The sequence below is a fragment of the Manis pentadactyla genome, chromosome 2 (assembly GCF_030020395.1).
Source record: "Manis pentadactyla isolate mManPen7 chromosome 2, mManPen7.hap1, whole genome shotgun sequence".
Classification (NCBI taxonomy): domain Eukaryota; kingdom Metazoa; phylum Chordata; class Mammalia; order Pholidota; family Manidae; genus Manis; species Manis pentadactyla.
Window position 1 is genome coordinate 190,486,803 of NC_080020.1, and position 17,457 is coordinate 190,504,259.

The following is a 17,457-nucleotide window of genomic DNA, read 5'->3' on the forward strand; positions in this document are numbered from 1 at the left end:
CCCACCAAGAATGTGTCCATCACCTCCCCATCCTACTGCTCACCAGCACTGAAATCTGGAAGCGGATATTCATAACTGACCCAATACAATGTCAACAAAATAAAATTGTAAAAACCAAAGCATTAAACCTTTGGAATTAGAAAATAACAATTGAGAAATATGTGATGCTGATGGAAGAAAACATACATGACAAAACAAAGAAATCAGAAATAGGCTCCTAAATACAGACAAGAGGATCATAGGGTGATCATAGGTAAAATCAGCAAGGACTGACTCAACTATAAATTTATTATTAATATTCATTCTTTCATTCAACAAAAGCTTATTGAGGGCCTGCTTCATGTTTGGCTTAGGCACTGTACTAAGTACAGGGAATTCAATGTGAACAAGACACATGGGCCTGGGTTTACCTTGTGTTTTGCTATGAGACAAAAACTGAATAACATTAACTGTACCTGGCTTTTAATAAATATTATACATGCAGTAAAAATCAGCTATTAAAATTCCAATATTGGAAAGAGGACAAGTAAGATTGTTTTCTAAATTAGTATTGAGATAACTGGCTAGAAGTTGGAAAAACAATTAAGTTTGAGACATTCCTTACGAAGGATATCAAAATAAGTTTTAGAAGAATTTAAGAATGTATAACATTGTTTAAAAAGCACAAAATAACCAGGTTATTAGATCTATTAAAGAAAATGAATGTCCTCAGTGTTGAAGTAATAAGATAACAAGGAAAAGAAAGTTGGGTTTTAACATTTAAACATTTTTGATTTTTATACCAGAACAAAGTGGCAGACTATGGAAAATATTCTGATTCTGTATAACTAATAAAGGGTAAATCTAGAGAAAATATTCCAATTTATAACCAAATCATAGGAACTTCAATAAATAAGCTGGCCAAAGTGTTGTGGCAGGTATTTGTCTTTTTTTTCTTTTAACAACTGTGACAGTTACAACTCCCAAGATACCCACATCCTAATCCCGGAACCTAGGAATATGTTTCATTACATGACAAAGAGGAATCAGGTTGCTTATCAACTGACCTTAACATAAGCAGGCAGGCGCCGTGTAATCACACAGGCCCTTGGAAGTCAGAGATGTAGATGTTTAGCGTGACGTGTTGCAAAATGGACTTGTAGCCCAGATTTCTGGCTTTGAATGTGGGAGGAACAGGGCCACAAGCAAGGAATGCAGGCAGCCTCTAAAAGCTGGAAAAGGCAAGGATCCAGCTTCTCCACTGGAGCACTGGATAGGGAGGCAGCAGTGCCGACACCGTAGTTTTAGCCCACTTACACTTGTGTCTGACTTCTAACTTACAGAACTGCAAGACAATAAAATTGTATTGTTTTCAGCCATACATTTACGATAATTTGTTATGGCAGCAAAAGGAAATTAACACAGCCACCCAGTTTTTAAACACCCCCTTCCCACTTTTGGAATACACCACCTTGTGGCTGACTTGCATGCTGTAGAAGGTTAGAATGTTTTTCCCAGCCTCCCTTGCAGCAAGGGCATGGACGCATGGAGAGCCCCCCAATTGTACACACCTGCCCAACTTGGAAGCTGGTGTCATGAAGGAGGAGAGCCTGTGCAGGCCCTGCTGCCATCCAAGACAGCAGGGCAGCCTTGGGTGAGGCCAGCTAGCCTGTCCTGTGGCTGGACTTCGGTCATCACTCCTGACTGTAAAAACCCTAAGTCTGGTTCTCTGGCCCATCTGGAGTTTTTGGGGCCTTAATAAGTTCCTTTTCTGCTAAATTAGCCAGAGTTGCTTTTTGTGGCTTGTGACTCAGAAGCTCAGTGAACAAAGTATGAATAATTTGAGGAAAAGAAATGTAAAATACAGGAGAGAAAGCTTACCCTAGCTGGTAGCCCAAGAAACTCAATGGCACTTGCTAAAAATAAAAACAATTGTTTCTATGGAAAAGCTACTACTCTTCTTTACAGCTGGTAACTAAGTGAGTATGTTGTTTGGGAAGCTGTAATAGGAAAATGAAGCAAAATCTATAAGCATGTTCTTAGTGATTCCCAAGAACTGTGGCAAGTTATATGGTAAGATGAAACTTAATTATCTATGTGTTTGTATGGGAGAGAGAAATTACTGATGCGGCTTAAAATTTGCTGGGCTGGGTTTGATAAAATTTGCATTAGGACCCCAGGAGATTTTAGGGAATGAAGGGATAAAGACCCAGTCCCAGTTTCCTGAAATGTAGAGTTACTGAAGCTGTCAGGGTGACTGAGATCAAAGCCCAGACCCAAAAAGGGCAATGAATCCCAAGAGACCATTTATACAAAGGTGGAAACAGACAGGTTTCTGAGGTGTTTACCATCACACCTTTAAGGGGAATATGGTCTGTGAAGGTACCCTACCTGGAGGATATTTAGGCCCCTGAGAACTTCTCTAGGCAAAACTAAGAGCTATAATTTTAGGAACACAAGCCTGTTGGTGGGGAGTGCTAAATACCTAGAATTTGGGGAACATTTTAATAACTGTTCCATCAACCCAGTGGTAAATGACAAATGGCCCTTGAAATAAGAACCATAAAGTTTCAAGCAATCTTGAAAAAGAAGAACAAAGCTGGATGTATCATGCTCCCTGATTTCATATATAGTTCATATACTACAAAGCTATAGTAATCAAAACTGTATGGTCCTGGCACAAAGATAGACACAGAAATCAGTGGAATAGAACTGAGAGTTCAGAAACAAGCCCACACTTACATGTCAATTAATATATGACAAAGGAGGCAAGAATATGCTATTTGGAAAAGACAGTCTCTTCAGTAAATGGTGTTGGGAAAACTGGACAGCTACATGCAAAAGAATAAAACTGGACCACTGTCCCTTACACCACACAAAAATAAACTAGAAGTGGATTAAAGACTAAATACCAGACCTGATACCATAAAACTCCTAGAAGAAAACACAGACAGTAAACTCATAAGCATCAGCCTTAGTAATTTTTTTCTGGATATGTCTCCCGGGGAAAGGGAAACAAAAGCAGAAATAAGCAAGTGGGACTACATTAAGCTAAAAAGCTGCACAGCAAAGGAAACCATCAACAAAATGGAAATGCAACCTACTGATGGGAGAAGATATTTGCAAATGATATATCCAACAAGGGGTTCGTATCCAAAATGTATAATGAACTCTTCCAACTCAACACCAAAAACAAAACAAATAATTAAACAGAGGACCTGAATAGACATTTTTCCAAAGAAGACATATATATTGTCAACAGGCACATGAAAACATGTTCAACATCACTAATCATCATGGAAATGCAAATCAAAACCACAATGAGGTGTCATCTCACACCAGCCAGAATGGCTACTATCAACAAGATAAGAAATAACAAGAATTGGCAAAGATGTGGGGGAAAAGAACCCTCATGTACTGTCGGTGGGAATGTAAATTGATGTAACCACTATGGAAAACAGTGTGAAGGCTCCACAAAAAATAAAAAATAGAAATGTCATGGGACCCAGTAATTTAGCTTCTGGGAATTTACCTGAAGAAAACAAAATTAGTATTCAAAAAGAGAAGTGTACCCCCTATGTGTCTACTGATAGATGAATGACAAAGATGTGGCATATATATGTAATGGAATATTACTCAATCATAAAAAAGAATGAAATCTTGCCATTTGTGACAACATGCATGGACCTAGAGGGTATTATGCTAAGTGAAATAAGTCAGAGAAAGACAAATACTGCAAGATTTCACTTATAAGTGAAATCTAAAAAATAAAACAAATGAACAAGAGAACAAAACAGTAATAGACTAAACTCAGAGGACAAATTGGTGGTTGCCATAGGGGACAAAATAGGTGAAATGGATAAAGAGGTACAAACTTCCAATTAAAAAATAATTAAGTCATAGGGATAAAAAGTACAGCTATAGGAAATAAAGTCAATAATATTGTAATAACTTTATAAGGTGACAAATGGTAGCTACACTTATTGTGGTGGGCATTTTGTAACCTATGAAATGGTTGAATCATGAGGTTCTACATGTGAAACACCAATATAATATTGTATATCAACTATAATTTAAAAAAATTCTCTGTAGCAACATGGTAAAATGTGGTGTAAATTTAACTGAAAATACTGTACAGAGTAAGAACATACAGTGTTTACCTGTGCAGGATTTCATGCATGTGAGAAGGGCAGCAAGGAGTAAGATGCCCAGTGGGGAGAATCAGAAATCAGAGCAAGAGAAAAGACAGTTATCAGAAAATAAGGGTGCCCTGTGGCCAGTTCAGGGAGCTGGAATGAAAATCTGACCCATCTCAGCTGGAGCCCATCAGTTCTTACAGCTTGTCTTCACCACCTTGGGCTGCAAAGGAGATTCAAGTACTTGTCTGCATGCACTGTGGGCTGATTTTCCTCCCCACCTCTCCTCTCTGCCCCGGTCCCCTTTCCACACTTTCTCTTTTCTTTTCCTCTCCTTTTTTAAACACCAAACCCAGGCATGGGTTTTATGCTGAGTCACAATTTATTTTGCCCCCTTTCTGAGGCTACAGAGTATCCAGCTAATTGGAGGAACCTTTCACCCTTCCTTCCTCTCTTCTTTCCTTGCTGCTTTGTCTTGCCAATGGATTTCAGCCCCAGACAAGTTCACTATGGATTCAGTGAGACTGTAAACATGACAATGGAATGTTCTTGGGGTGAAAGGGTCATACCCAACTTTATTCCCATGGTGGCAGGTCAATCACTAGAATCATGTCCACTCAGAGCGAGTCTGCATGCAGCAAGCCAGTCTCTGCCTCTGGGCCTCTCTGCCCCCACCAGCTGTCTCAGTCTGCCACCAAGCTGTCCTCGGTGCTGCCACCACTCCAGCCTCTGCTCTCCTGCAGTCCTGCAGCCCTGCAGCAACCCAGAGCACTGAGGAGCTCTTTATATAGAGTCAATAACAACGTTTTGCCCACACATGTGTAGTGAGCAGGCTGATCAGGGCCAGGTGAGAATCCTGGCCATAGGAACCTTCACTTTCTCCACACACTTCCCTCCCTTCCAAATATTTGTGTCCCCATGTGTTTACCTGACCTTAAATCTAATCCCCAAAGACTTCAGCACATAGTCCAGTGCTGGGCAAATACAGATTTGTAAGGCTGAATCAGGCATCAATCACCCTCCAATTACATTGCACATGCCCTTGACAGCCAAACTTGTAGCTTGTGCATCTCGACTCCAGAGCAACGCGGGTGCTGAGCAGTCAGTGAGAGGCTGTGACTTTGACACTCAGGTTGGTGTGGCTGTGGAGTGGGCCTGACACTAGCCATCACAGTTCTCTCTCCAGTAGCCCACCTTTTAAGGGGCAGGGTTCACCCACATGAGACCCCCCACTGACTGGCTCTGGTTCCAGGACAGGTGTTTCTTAGCCCACAGAGGACTGCAGGAGGAGAATCCAGGTGAGGGAGATCAAGTGGGCTGTTTAGTCTGAGAGTGTGGCCTCTGCAAAGGCGTGTCAGAATTCAGATCGCCAGCTGCTATTAACACAAGCACTTAACTCTAAGCCTTTGTTTCCTCCTCTGTACAGTCAAGACAACCAATAGTTCACAGAATTGCCACGAGGATTTGGTGAGACAACACAACTCAAGTGCTTCGTACACTGCCTGGAACAACATGGCACCCAATGTTAGCGGTGTTATTAGCAAGATAAAGTCATCCCATCTGGAGAACAGAGTGAAACACGTCAAACCAGTTTTTTATAGAGTCCCATACCTAAATCACTGGCCCGTTTTTTCCAACCAGTTGTTCTGGCACGTTCAGATCTGGCTTGAGTGGTATCCTCGTTTCTTAGCAAAGACCCTCTCCCTTCCCATAGGTTATGTTCACATACACCCATCACATACAGGGCCTGGGCTGGTCATGAGGATGCCAGAGAATCCCAGGCAAACACCACCATACAGGTGAATGGGGATGAGGCAGAGGGCGGGTCAGTCGTGGGCTCTGCCAGACCTTGTCAAAGCTTCAGAACATCTGAGGAGCTATGGTCTTGGCTCTCCCAGCACCAGCCCAGCTCCTAGTCTTCTGTTCCCTGCAGTGATAACTCTGCTCTCGACTGTAACAAAACCCAGGCGCCAAGTGTTTACCTCACAGGGTCGCTGTGAGATTGGGCAAGTCATCACGTGTGAAGTGCTAAGGGCAGCAGCTGACACAAACAGTAAGCACCCAGCAAATGCTGGCTATCGGGCACAGCCAGTGCAGGAATGGCACTCCTCTTGGCTGGGCTCCAAGTGCCACGAGGCCAGCCATGGGGTAGGATACAGGCCTCCCTTAGTCCCCGCTTCCAAAGATCCGAGACACAAGGGGAGCTATTTGGCTATGTTCCCACAGCTGGGCTGCTTCTGTGAGAGGCAGCTGTGCTAGGGAAATGACAGAAATGCAAAATGTCACAATTAAAAAGATAACATAAGGACAGGTTCATCTTTGCAAACTGTTCTCCTAAGGAATTTAAATGCTTTTCCCTCTTAACTGAGGAATGACAGACATTCTGCCTGAAATCCTTTTCCAAAGACCAGCAGCACCCTCTTCTATCAAGCCCTCCTATCCAAGCAAATGGCTCCCCCTGGACCTTGCCTCACACCCCCACCCAGTCCTGTGGGACCCTGCCTTGGCCTTTTAAGTCAATACCCTGGATAGTTTTCCCTCCTGTCAGTGGTGGGGGCTTTGTAAGGCACCGTGCTGAGCTCCGTGGGGCTGCTCCCTCATGGCGCGGGGCACCCAGGGACAGTGTGCCCCACACTGCTTGTCTCTCAGCCACATGATGTTCCAACCATTTGTTCAGGCACTCGGGACTCTCCAAAGACACAGATAATTAGCACTTTTTGTACGACTTTATTTCAAAAGAAAAAAAAATCAATTCCTTAGATAAGCATCTGGTCAGTTCATAATTTTATAGATTCCCAACAGCTCCCTTTGTTGTCTGCTGGAGAAGGCAGGCCTGCAGATAGTAGCAAGTGGGACCAGACCACTAGAGGCCCTCCTCAGTACCCCACCTCTGTTCCTAAGGCCAGGTATGCCCCAAATAAGCACCTTGGAAAATCCAAGGACAGTATCAACACGTGCAAAGTCAGGGGCAAACTTGAATACATTACCAAATGTGCTTTAAAATACAAAGAAGTTCAAGGCTAAGAGGAGGTCTTAGAACGGCCATGTCTTCTTTTTTAAAGAAAAAGTGTCTCTTTCACACAAGAGCCCTTCCCTTACTATTTCTCAAACCCCACCCCTCTTTCTGAGCCAACACTTTCATGCTAGATATGCCGCGTTTGGGGGCCAGGCAGGAGGTGGGCGCTTTAGCACCCTACACACATAATCTCCATCCACCTTCCCTCACACAAACCACCCTTGGCGTTTTTAGCCTTTGACGTGGTTTATTCAATCTGGTGTGATGGACACTGGGAGCCCATCCTGTCCATGTCCACTCTGTAGTGGTCTGGACAGACCAGGAGGGCGCCCTGGTTACCCAAAGTGATTTCTCTTGTAGTAGGTGTGGTTCACGGATGGACACAAACCCAAATTCAATCCATTCAGAGTGAAACTCAGCTCTACTATATGTTTGGGGGAGGAGGAGCCCTCTTCTTCCTGTGCAACATGAACAAGGACACAACCGTGCAGGTGCTGGCCGCCAATAGCAGGAGGGAAGCCAGCCTGAGGCCTAAAGTAACCCACAGAGGAGGGCAGGGGTGGGAGCGGACAGGTTGTTGATCTGCAGCTCTGCTAAGACTGAGAATCTGTGGAACAAACCAATCCCTAGATGATGCGGTACCTCAGAGTATTTTAGTTGTGTAAGCCGACAAATTCTCTGTTCTTTGTACCATTTGGACAGAGATTTTCTGTTTCATTCTAATAAAATCATCTTTATGAAAAAAAATACGAAGAACTTCCTGCTCAGCAGCATACCCTGGGAGAGGAGGAACTGACTGATGGAGTTATCACCTAATTTCTTCAATTTATTCTAAAAATAAGAGGCCCCAGGCTCTGTTGAACCAGAGAGGAAGTGTATTGGAAGCTCCACAGAGGCTTCCCCCGAGAGTGACCAGCACAGAGTAGGTGCTTTGTGAAGGTGATGAGGGGGAGGGACTTGTCACTTGGCTGTACAGTGAAGGAGCCCTGCTTCTAGCCAGGCTGGGCCAAGAGCCCACTCTCTTTCCCCAGAAAAGCAGAGGCTGAGCAAGTCGGATGAAGTAATCAAATCACACCCACATGTACCCCGGAGAGACGAGGGAAGAGATGTGACAGACACTTTTAACAGCGCAGCAGGAAAGGGCCAGCCTATACACCAGAGAGCATGAGTCCAGGTGGGTGCTCTTCGCGGCCATTTTCGTTGAGGCTGTGGGACCCGTCCCTAACATGCAGGCCCCAGACAGGGGAGTGAAACCTCAAGAGACTGTTTCCTTCACAAAATAAAAGCTTGAAGAACAGCAACACTGGAAATAATTCACTGTGACAGGGAAACTAAAATGGTGACTGGAAACTGAGCAGATTCTCCAGGGAAAATGCTGTGAGCCAAGGTTTGCCTCAGCTTCAGGGGGAAGAGCTCCAGGCGCCCGCCCAACGCCCATCCTCTGGAATGCAGGATGCCCCACCCCGTGGCCGACGTCCCTGCGGGCTTGTGTAAGAGAAAATTCCCTTTCCCTTTAAAGATCCAGTTTCAGGAAACTCCACTGATGTTCCGCCTCCTCCGTTCCCACTCCCAGACACAATGGGGCCTTACAGCGTGATAAATATCTGAAGGGACAAGAGAAGGCCAAGTGGAAATTTGCGCACGCCCACACAAACCTTGTGGCCCTGCCGCGGCCACCCTGCAGGGTGTCTGTGCGCTGGGGCAGGGACACAGAGAACCGGGCTCAGGCAGCCCCAGGCCTGTGGGAGCAGAGTGCTTGCTCCTCTTGCTGTGACACTGACCCGACAGCGGACACCGCGTTTGAAGGGACCACTGACAACCAAGGCAGCTCAGAGAGCTGCCCCGTGTGCCTGAAGCAAACTGGGCATTCCTCAGGAGTGTGCCAAGCTCTGCTGCAGAGAAAGAAAGGCCAAAATGAGGCTCTTGACTTCTACCAAATAATGCTACCCACTGTCACTAACTCTCCCAAGTCAGCCCAGTTCACATGAGTCTCAGGTTGGCGGTATTTCCTCAACTTGAGTGAAAATACCCTGCCGTTTCTCACATATCTTGATGCCTAATTTAAATAAAAGCGAGTGCCGCCCTCCAAGCCCATTTCCCGAGTCCCTTCTTTCAGAAGGCTGACCTTTTCCCAAAAACACTAAAAGCTCCAAACAGGATGTAACATTCTTCCTCACAGTCAGCCCATTTGGATTTGTAGTTTTCCTTTTTTTAAAAAAAAAACAAATTGCAAACTCTCATTTTGCTGGGTGGACTGTGTTAAGTTGGGTCTAAAGCTTGATGAACTTTGAAGCCCACCTTTATTTCTCCCTTGGGAGACCTCTATTCATCCTGCAATCAACAAAAGAGCACTTCAGGGGTTTGAGCCAGCAAACTGGCCTCACACAACGAAAGTGACACGAACATCTGCACAGGTCTAGAGGTGAGCATTAACACACATGCTACTTTGGAACAAAGACTAAAGCAGAGTTATGAGTAAGAACTGTATGCTAAGGCATTGTAGATACAAACAACCTAAAAGTGGACGCGAAGGAGAGAATGGAGAAAGCACATACAAAACATTTAAAACAATTATTCTTGGCATTCCCGAAAGGCGCAAGGACGTAGTTTTTAAGTTTCACTGATGGTCAGTGTTGGGAAATGGAAAGATTTCACCATGACTTTCAGGGTTAATTCTTATCCCAGAGAAATGAAATTTATGTTCTCACAAAAACCTGCACATAAATGGTTACAGCACTCTTGACAAAATAGCCTCAAACTGGAAACTACTCAGAGGTCCCTTCATTGAGTGGATGGATAAACAAGTAGTGGCACAGCCTTACTGCAGACTGCTTACTACTCAGCAACAAATGGAACCAACTATTGAAACACAAAATAACCTGCATGGATCTTCAGAGAAGTTTGCTGAGCGCACAAAAGGCCATTCCTAAAAAGTTACATCCTGTGTGATTCTGTTTATACAACATTCTTGAAATAACAAATTCATGGCAATGGAGAACAGGCTGGTGGTTACTCAGGGGGGTGGCACAAGGGAGCAGGTGTGGCTATACAAGAATAGGAAAGGATATTCCTGGTGATAGAAATGTTACCTGGACTTTATCAATGTCAAAATTCTGGATGTGTTAGTGTACTAGTTTTTGCAAGGTGTTACCTAGCATTGGGGGAAATTGGGTAACCAGTACTGAATTCTTTAACTGCATGTGAATCTATTACTGCAACATAAAGGAGTTTAATTAAAAAAATATTCCCAGTAATTACTGTTGGTAGTAACAGTATCACTATTCTGAGCTTATGTAATATGGGATAAATCATACAATTACAGGATAGTTTAATTCTATGTCCCCTATATCCTTGAGTGCAATGATTCTCTGAATGAAAAAGATTTGACACAGATGTTAAAAACCTTGCAATCCTGAGTTTGAGTATGAACTCATGAGTTAGTTGTTCTTAGATTTCCTGTTATGCTTAGAAACAAGAATCAGCCCAGTGGCAGTGAACATTGCTAGCCAACAAGTTAACGGTTTTGAAATACTATTTCCTACTAAAAGAAATGAGGGTTTCTTAAAGAAACGTCTGACTGATTGCATGTCTGGGGGCAAGAGATGTACTGGCTGATCCTGGGACATCTTGTCACTCCACACAGGGAGGAAGGTATTAAAGATCACTAGGGTTGTTATCAAAAGGATTCAGAAGCCAACTTGAGGGGGTTTCTACCAGCCAGAGTTAGGGCGTAGTTTATAAGTTTCACTGATGGTCAGTGTTGGGAAACGGAAAGATTTCACCATGACTTTCAATGGTGAGATAGGTTTTTGATAGGTTTACTTCCTGTTTTTATAGTTTTGGGTCACGAGTCATTAGGTCAGTGTAAGTAATGGGAAGACTCAAGCATTTATCATGCCTTTCCTATATGAATTCAGATGAAAGAAAACATTTAAGCATTCCAACTAATGAAAGAAGGAATCCATTAGGAGTATCCTAGAACTCCCATATATAATCAATCCTAAAAGTGCCAAAACTTGCTGAGAATGTGTCTGTCTCTCAGTCTGCCAGTTCCCCCACTGAAGATGCCATGGGCTGTAAGCAGTAGCAGCACTCTAGGTAACCCTAAGAAAATGTAGCACCGAGACACCACCAATTTCAAATGCATTCCAACTTCAAAGATGTCCAAATGTGATAAAAGTGGCCTTTAATCAATCAAGAATGCCCATTTCAAATCCCGTTTCTTTACAGCTTCTCACTTTTCAGATATATACAGCAGCCACTATTACCACCTGTCCATCACTGAAAATTAAAGTAAAATAGTACATTATAGCAATAAAGATAAATGTGCACAATCCTCAAAATGTTAGTGTTAAGACTTAAAAAAAAAAAAATCCTATCTTGATGGGATTGAAAATCACCGACCATCCTGTCTGCCCTAAACTTCAGCCAGTGAACGTTCTTACTTGGAGTTCTGCAATCACACCTGCTGACATCAGCTCCTGATGACCCACGAAAGGCAGTCTTCCACTGTTCCTTCTCTTCCTGCTGTTCACCTTGTTGTAGTTGGTGGATCCCCAGGAGGTACCACCAAACCCAGCCATCATAATCTGGGGTGGGTGATCCTCTGGAATTACGTGCAAAACGGCCAGGCAATTTTTTTTAATGGGATTCTGGAATTGCTGGTTGTCTTCCTTTTGAGTGCGGCCTGCCTGCCAGATGCCTGGCTTTATCAAGAGTAGGCTGTAATCAATCATGATTATTTTCCAAGATGCTTTTTCTCAAATATTTTGGTCAGAGGTTCATCTGTTGAGAATTCAACAACTTGATTCTAATCCTGAATAAGATAAGGGCAAGGGAGTGTCACGGTGAGACAGTCTTAGATGCATAGAAGAGGAGAGGAGGAGATGGTGAGGTCCCAGTTCACGTAGGGTGAACAGAAAGCTCCCGTGCCATTCAGCCGTGGAGCCCAGGACTGAGGTCATGCCTCTCTGGAGTAACTTAACGAAAACTCCACACTACTAGCATCCACTGCCGCTTTAAGAAAGAAAATATGCAAATGGTACCAAGTCCCAGATGGAACAGGGCAAGTAAAACATGCATAAATAACCCAGGGCCTTATGTTGGCGCCAGCAAATCAGACCATGGGCCAAATCAGGCCTGTTGTCTGTTTTTGTACGATCTGTGTAAAACAGATTTTACATTTTAAATGCTCAAAAACAATCAAAAGAATATTGTGTGGCATGTGAAGGTTATATGAAATTCAAATTTGTGTCCATAAAGTTTCACTGAACACAACCATGCCTAATTCATTTACGTATCATCAATGGCTGCCTCTGCACTACACAACAGCAGAGTTTCCATGGAGACAGTATGGCCTGCAAAGTCTAAAATATTTACTAGCTCTGGCCCTTTGCAGAAAAGGGTTGTCAACCCCTGCCTCAGAACTGAGGTTAGCAAGCTCTCTGGTAACTTTTTCATAAATAAAAGATAAATTTTGGATGTGTAGCTGCAGAAAGTTCACTCTAGTTTTCAAATCTCATGCTCCATACATGCACAAGAATGCAAAACAGGAATGCAGGTAGATTTTCTAAGGTTTCTCATTAGCTATTTCTTGCTTTGCAGTTTCCCTACATGGCATGCAAGGAGAGGAAAAACAACAATTATCCACGCTAGATTTAAAAGCATTTAATGACATAGCATATATTTAACAGGGCAAAAGTTGAGAGGTACAGGTCAAACGACTGAGCACCAGGCCTGAGCGACACCTCCCTCCCAGGCCCAGCCTCTGGAGTTCATTCCTATCAATGCCATTTTGATTGTGCAGTAAGATGAAAATTTGTCATTACAATCGTCACAGTGACAGAGAAATGCACACTATGTATCAAATAGCAAGGTAATGAAGCAAATTATAACACAGTGTGGCAACGCACAAGCAAGTAACCATTAGAGTAACATTACATTGTCCAGTAAATGCTTCAGTTCCACTTGTACACTTACCAAGGATTTAAAGGGTTTATTATACATCTAGTTTTATTATACTTTGTACTAGAATTATCTCAAACATACAATATAATGTATTTCAGCAAAAGAAAAAAAAATTGAAATTACAGAGTATTTAAAACAAGTTATCAGTTTTCTATTCCTTCTCGTATACTGACATTCTTAACTGTCATGGCAGTTGATGCAGAAAAGCCACATGTCATGTGTTAGTCAGTGATGCCAGATACAAACGGTTTGGTCTGTAAAGTTAACATGGAGCTGCACTATGGCTGCAAGATCATAACACACGACCTGTTTAACCAAGGTTAGACCCACTGCGGGCACTTCTAATAGTCAAGACTCAAGGTAACCACTAGAAGTAAAAGGAAGAGAATGGAGTCAGGAAACTGGTACATTTCGTCTCTGGTGAGCACAGGAAATATTGTTGAAGCACCGCTGCCTTGCATACCAACAGCACTGGAGGCGGGTTATTTCCAACACAGCCTCACAAAATTGAGGAACAGTTTAAATATTGAGATCTAATCTATATAATTTTATTTTAAAAAATCTGGTCTTCCCTCTGCACCTCAAACTTTTGTAACTTGGAGATAAAGTGTTAGGTGTATTTCCCCCACCCCCCAGAAATGCTCTATAAATTAAAAAAAAAAATCAACCACATCGAGGAACATTAGGCACAGAGAGTAATGTGTTGGTTCTGAGCTTGCATGCTGGAATTTCACTGAAAAGGTAAGAGAAGGGCAGGAGGTGAAGGGAAGGAGTTCACTTCTTTTTCCCAAAAATGCTGAACCGCTTCTCTTTGTCTTTCTCTTTGTCCTTCTCCCGCTTGCCGGGACTGGACTCGCTGGTGATGGTGACGACGCTGGTGGGCAAGGTCTGTGCCCGGCTGGAGGCTGGCGTGCTCTGGGTGCTGGCGGACACTTCGTGTTTATCAGAGGAGATGGCGGATGAGATGGCCTGGATCCACGTGTTCATTTCCTCCTGGACAAAGGAGGCGGCACAGGTGAGATTCAACCAAGAGGGATGGGCACGAGACGCTTGCACTCCACCTGCCTGACTGTCTGAGCCTCTGTCAGCCCACAGGCTCAAGAACAGTGCATCTGGCTAACTGGGGGCTAACAGTTCCCAAACGAACCTCTGGCTTTATCAGTACAGCAGAGTGAACATGGTTCAACTCTCATGAGAATTAGCTTACAGTACCTGCAGCTCAGCACTCTAATACATGGTGCTGGAAGACTGGTCTCCATCTGAGGGATGTAAGGCTCCACACTAGATGCTACTCTTTTTTTTTTTTTTTTTTAATTTAACAACGTTTATTCGTAGATCCTTCAAATGTCCTTATCTGTTTTAGGCATCTCAGCATTTTCATCTGTGCCCAGAGGAACAAAATACTTATTCTAAGCACTAAACAAGAGACTTTAGTAACCACTGATCTTATATCTTTTACATCTTAAGATTTAAAAGTCTTAGGAAATATTTTGTGCCACCTTTTTTTTGTTTGTTTGTTTGTTTTTTTTGAGAGGGCATCTCTCATATTTATTGATCAAATCGTTGTTAACAACAATAAAATTCTGTATAGGGGACTCAATGCTCAATGCACAATCATTAATCCACCCCAAGCCTAATTCTCATCAGTCTTCGATCTTCTGAAGCATAACGAACAAGTTCTTACATGGTGAACAAATTCTTACATAGTGAGTAAGTTCTTACATGGTGAACAGTAAGTACAAGGGCAGTTAGATGCTACTCTTTTTTAAAAAAAACTGAAATATTTGACGTCATGTTGCATAAATTTAATACAAGTTGCTTTTTCAAATTTAAAACACATGTTGTGTTCTCTCAGTCAACCCTCTCTCCCCTCAGGGTGAAGAACGCCAATGAAGTGGTCAGTTCAGGGGCAGCGGATACTGCAGGGAGGCTCCTGACTGGGCTTCCAGATCCACATCCAGTCCTGGGACCACCTCACCCGCTAGGAGGCGGCAAGTTTCCCCCCACCTACTTCAAGAGACCCTGCACCAGCTCTCCTGCCACAGGAGGCGGTGGCGCAGTGACCTTCACTGCCTCCTAGAGACGAAGAAGTGAGGACCTTCCAACGCTAGTGACTGTGGGGACCAGATGACAGAGGCTATTCATGAACATCACTGATACAAAGAAAACCACAAAAAAAGCTTATAATGCCACCAACACTTGCAAATCCTTACATGCATGAGAGAAATGAATCTTAGAAACTTACATCATCTTTGGCTTGGAAGAGGTACTCATTGCCATCATTTAATCTGTAATTTGAAGGAAAAAGTCAGTCAAAATTTAAGGAAAAAAAACCCGGAAACCCCTCAACTCCCTTATCATAATGTGGGATCCAAGAAGGCCATGGGAACCACACCAGGAATGTCCGTCAGAGTCCTACATACACACCAACCCAGCCATGGCCCCCTGGACTTCAGGAGGCCACATAATTTAACCAATATAATATACACAGGCAACCTGGTGTTCCGATCACTAGAAGGATCCAAAAAGGCCCAAACATATTAACAGCTGGCTCTGCTGCAGCAAAGAACACATGGAGGCCTGATCGCTGCTCTAAACTGAAGGAGAGAAAGCTCTTTTAAAAGAATGGGCCCTTTGGAAACTCTGCTACTTATGTACCCCACACATTTACAAATACTAGAGTTTCTGAACAGACTTACAGAAGAGTTCTAGATTTCTATTCTTACGTTTGCCTCAGGAAGAAACTGTCCTTGCAAGGCCATCACTGTGACACAGAGAAGACACACTGGCTCGGACGGCTTATGCGTTCACCTCACTGCTACCAGGAGGAAGAGGGGAGCTGCCAGCACGGAGAGGGAGGCAGCCAGGCTCTTAGAGACTGTGAAGTGTTCCAGATCCTGAAGAGCCTGCCTCCTGTGCTCGTCGACAGAGCTCAATAAACCACACCATTCCCAACTCTCTCCTCTCCAGTCCTTGGCCTGGTCCAACCAGCATAAGATAAACACATAACTAAACACCAAAGCTTTTCAGATCCCAAAGTAACTGATCATTTTAGTATTAAGCTAAGTAACATCCTAATCACTAACATGTTTACTTATTTCGCTTCTCAAGATAAAATGTTTTTTCTGCCCATTTCCAAGAATAAGCCTCTGAGCCTGGATCCAGTCTGTGGGGAGGTGCTTATGTTCTAGAGAGTAGAGACACCTGGAACTGGATGGTTCCAGAGGCAGCTGAACATCTGCTGGGCAAGGAAGGGGAGCAGACGGCCCAAGGCCCACACACGCACTTCCTGTTTCTCTCTGTCTGGCTCCAGGACGACTCACGGGACCCGTCTCCAGGTAACTCATGAGCAACCAACACCATCTCCTGGATAAATTGCGAAGATGGGGAAACTATTTCTCTAAGCTCCCTTAAACTGTGAAATGTGAATAGTTCACACTGTGTTAGGAAACAGTTAAGTTCCAGCTTATAAAAACAAAAACTCCTTTGCTCCAATGTTCAGCTTGTGCCATTAACCACACCACAGGGAATTCTGGTGATTGGCCACAGTCCCTGGAGGTCCGACCACACATGCCAAACCAGTCACTTCGCCGGTAGTTTTCTAAATGGCAGAGGGGAAACCCACTGAGCACAGCACCTATCTAGGAAAACCAACCACACACACACCCACTCTCCAGCGGACAGGAAGCAGGAAGCTTGCAGCTCTCACCTTAGCTTGAACACGTGTTTCTTCTTCTTGTAATCAAGGGCCACCTCACAAATGGCTTCTTTCAAACTCACAGGGACCTCACTGTGGTAGGGAATTCCAGAAGCAGCAGTTTTTGCATCTTTGTAGAAACCCATTTCTTGGTTATTTATGACACAGTAAACATTGTGCCAGGACCTGGGCAGTAAGGAAAGGAACGTCAGGGCTCTGCACCACACACTGCCTTCCCCAGCTAAGAATGTGATGAGTAAGAAAATGTCCTCAACACGTGGTGTGACCCCTTGTTAAAAGCCCTTCCTAAACTCTGCTAAAACTAAACAATGTAACAAATTTCTCTGTGGAGTCCTGGGGCTGGGTTCAGTTGCTATATTGGCAGGTTTCTGAGGGCTACTTCTCTCTGAATTTGGGGAAAACATGGTGCCCCCTTCTGTTAGATACAAGTACTCTGGCTCTGATGGGAAGGATTTTTTTGGTGTTTGGTGTCCTCTTCTGTACTACCTTCCTTAACTGAAGTATGCCTGTCCCTAAGCAGCTCTTCCCCATCAGCTTCATTCTTGATGTGGCTTGGCAACCTGACAGGGAGGCAGATTCAGGGCCAAAAGCATTTATGGGATCTTTGAATGAAATAGGAAAAGATGGCCTTTCCCCCATGA

At 43.7% G+C, this 17,457-nt stretch overlaps 1 protein-coding gene across 4 annotated transcripts in view; it reads right to left on the reverse strand.

Moving 5' to 3' along the window:
• Positions 1 to 12,783: 12,783 nt before the first annotated feature.
• SPTBN1 (spectrin beta, non-erythrocytic 1) overlaps positions 12,784 to 17,457 on the reverse strand; it is a 198,414-nt gene continuing 193,740 nt past the window's right edge. For all 4 annotated transcript variants that reach the window (XM_036925942.2, XM_036925943.2, XM_036925944.2 and 1 more), the window contains 3 exons: positions 16,808 to 16,981; positions 15,344 to 15,386; positions 12,784 to 14,091 (listed from right to left, as the gene is read on the reverse strand). In XM_036925942.2, the coding sequence (XP_036781837.1) occupies positions 13,873 to 14,091; positions 15,344 to 15,386; positions 16,808 to 16,981 (436 nt within the window). In that variant the 3' untranslated portion in view covers positions 12,784 to 13,872. The remainder of the gene's footprint in view (positions 14,092 to 15,343; positions 15,387 to 16,807; positions 16,982 to 17,457) is intronic.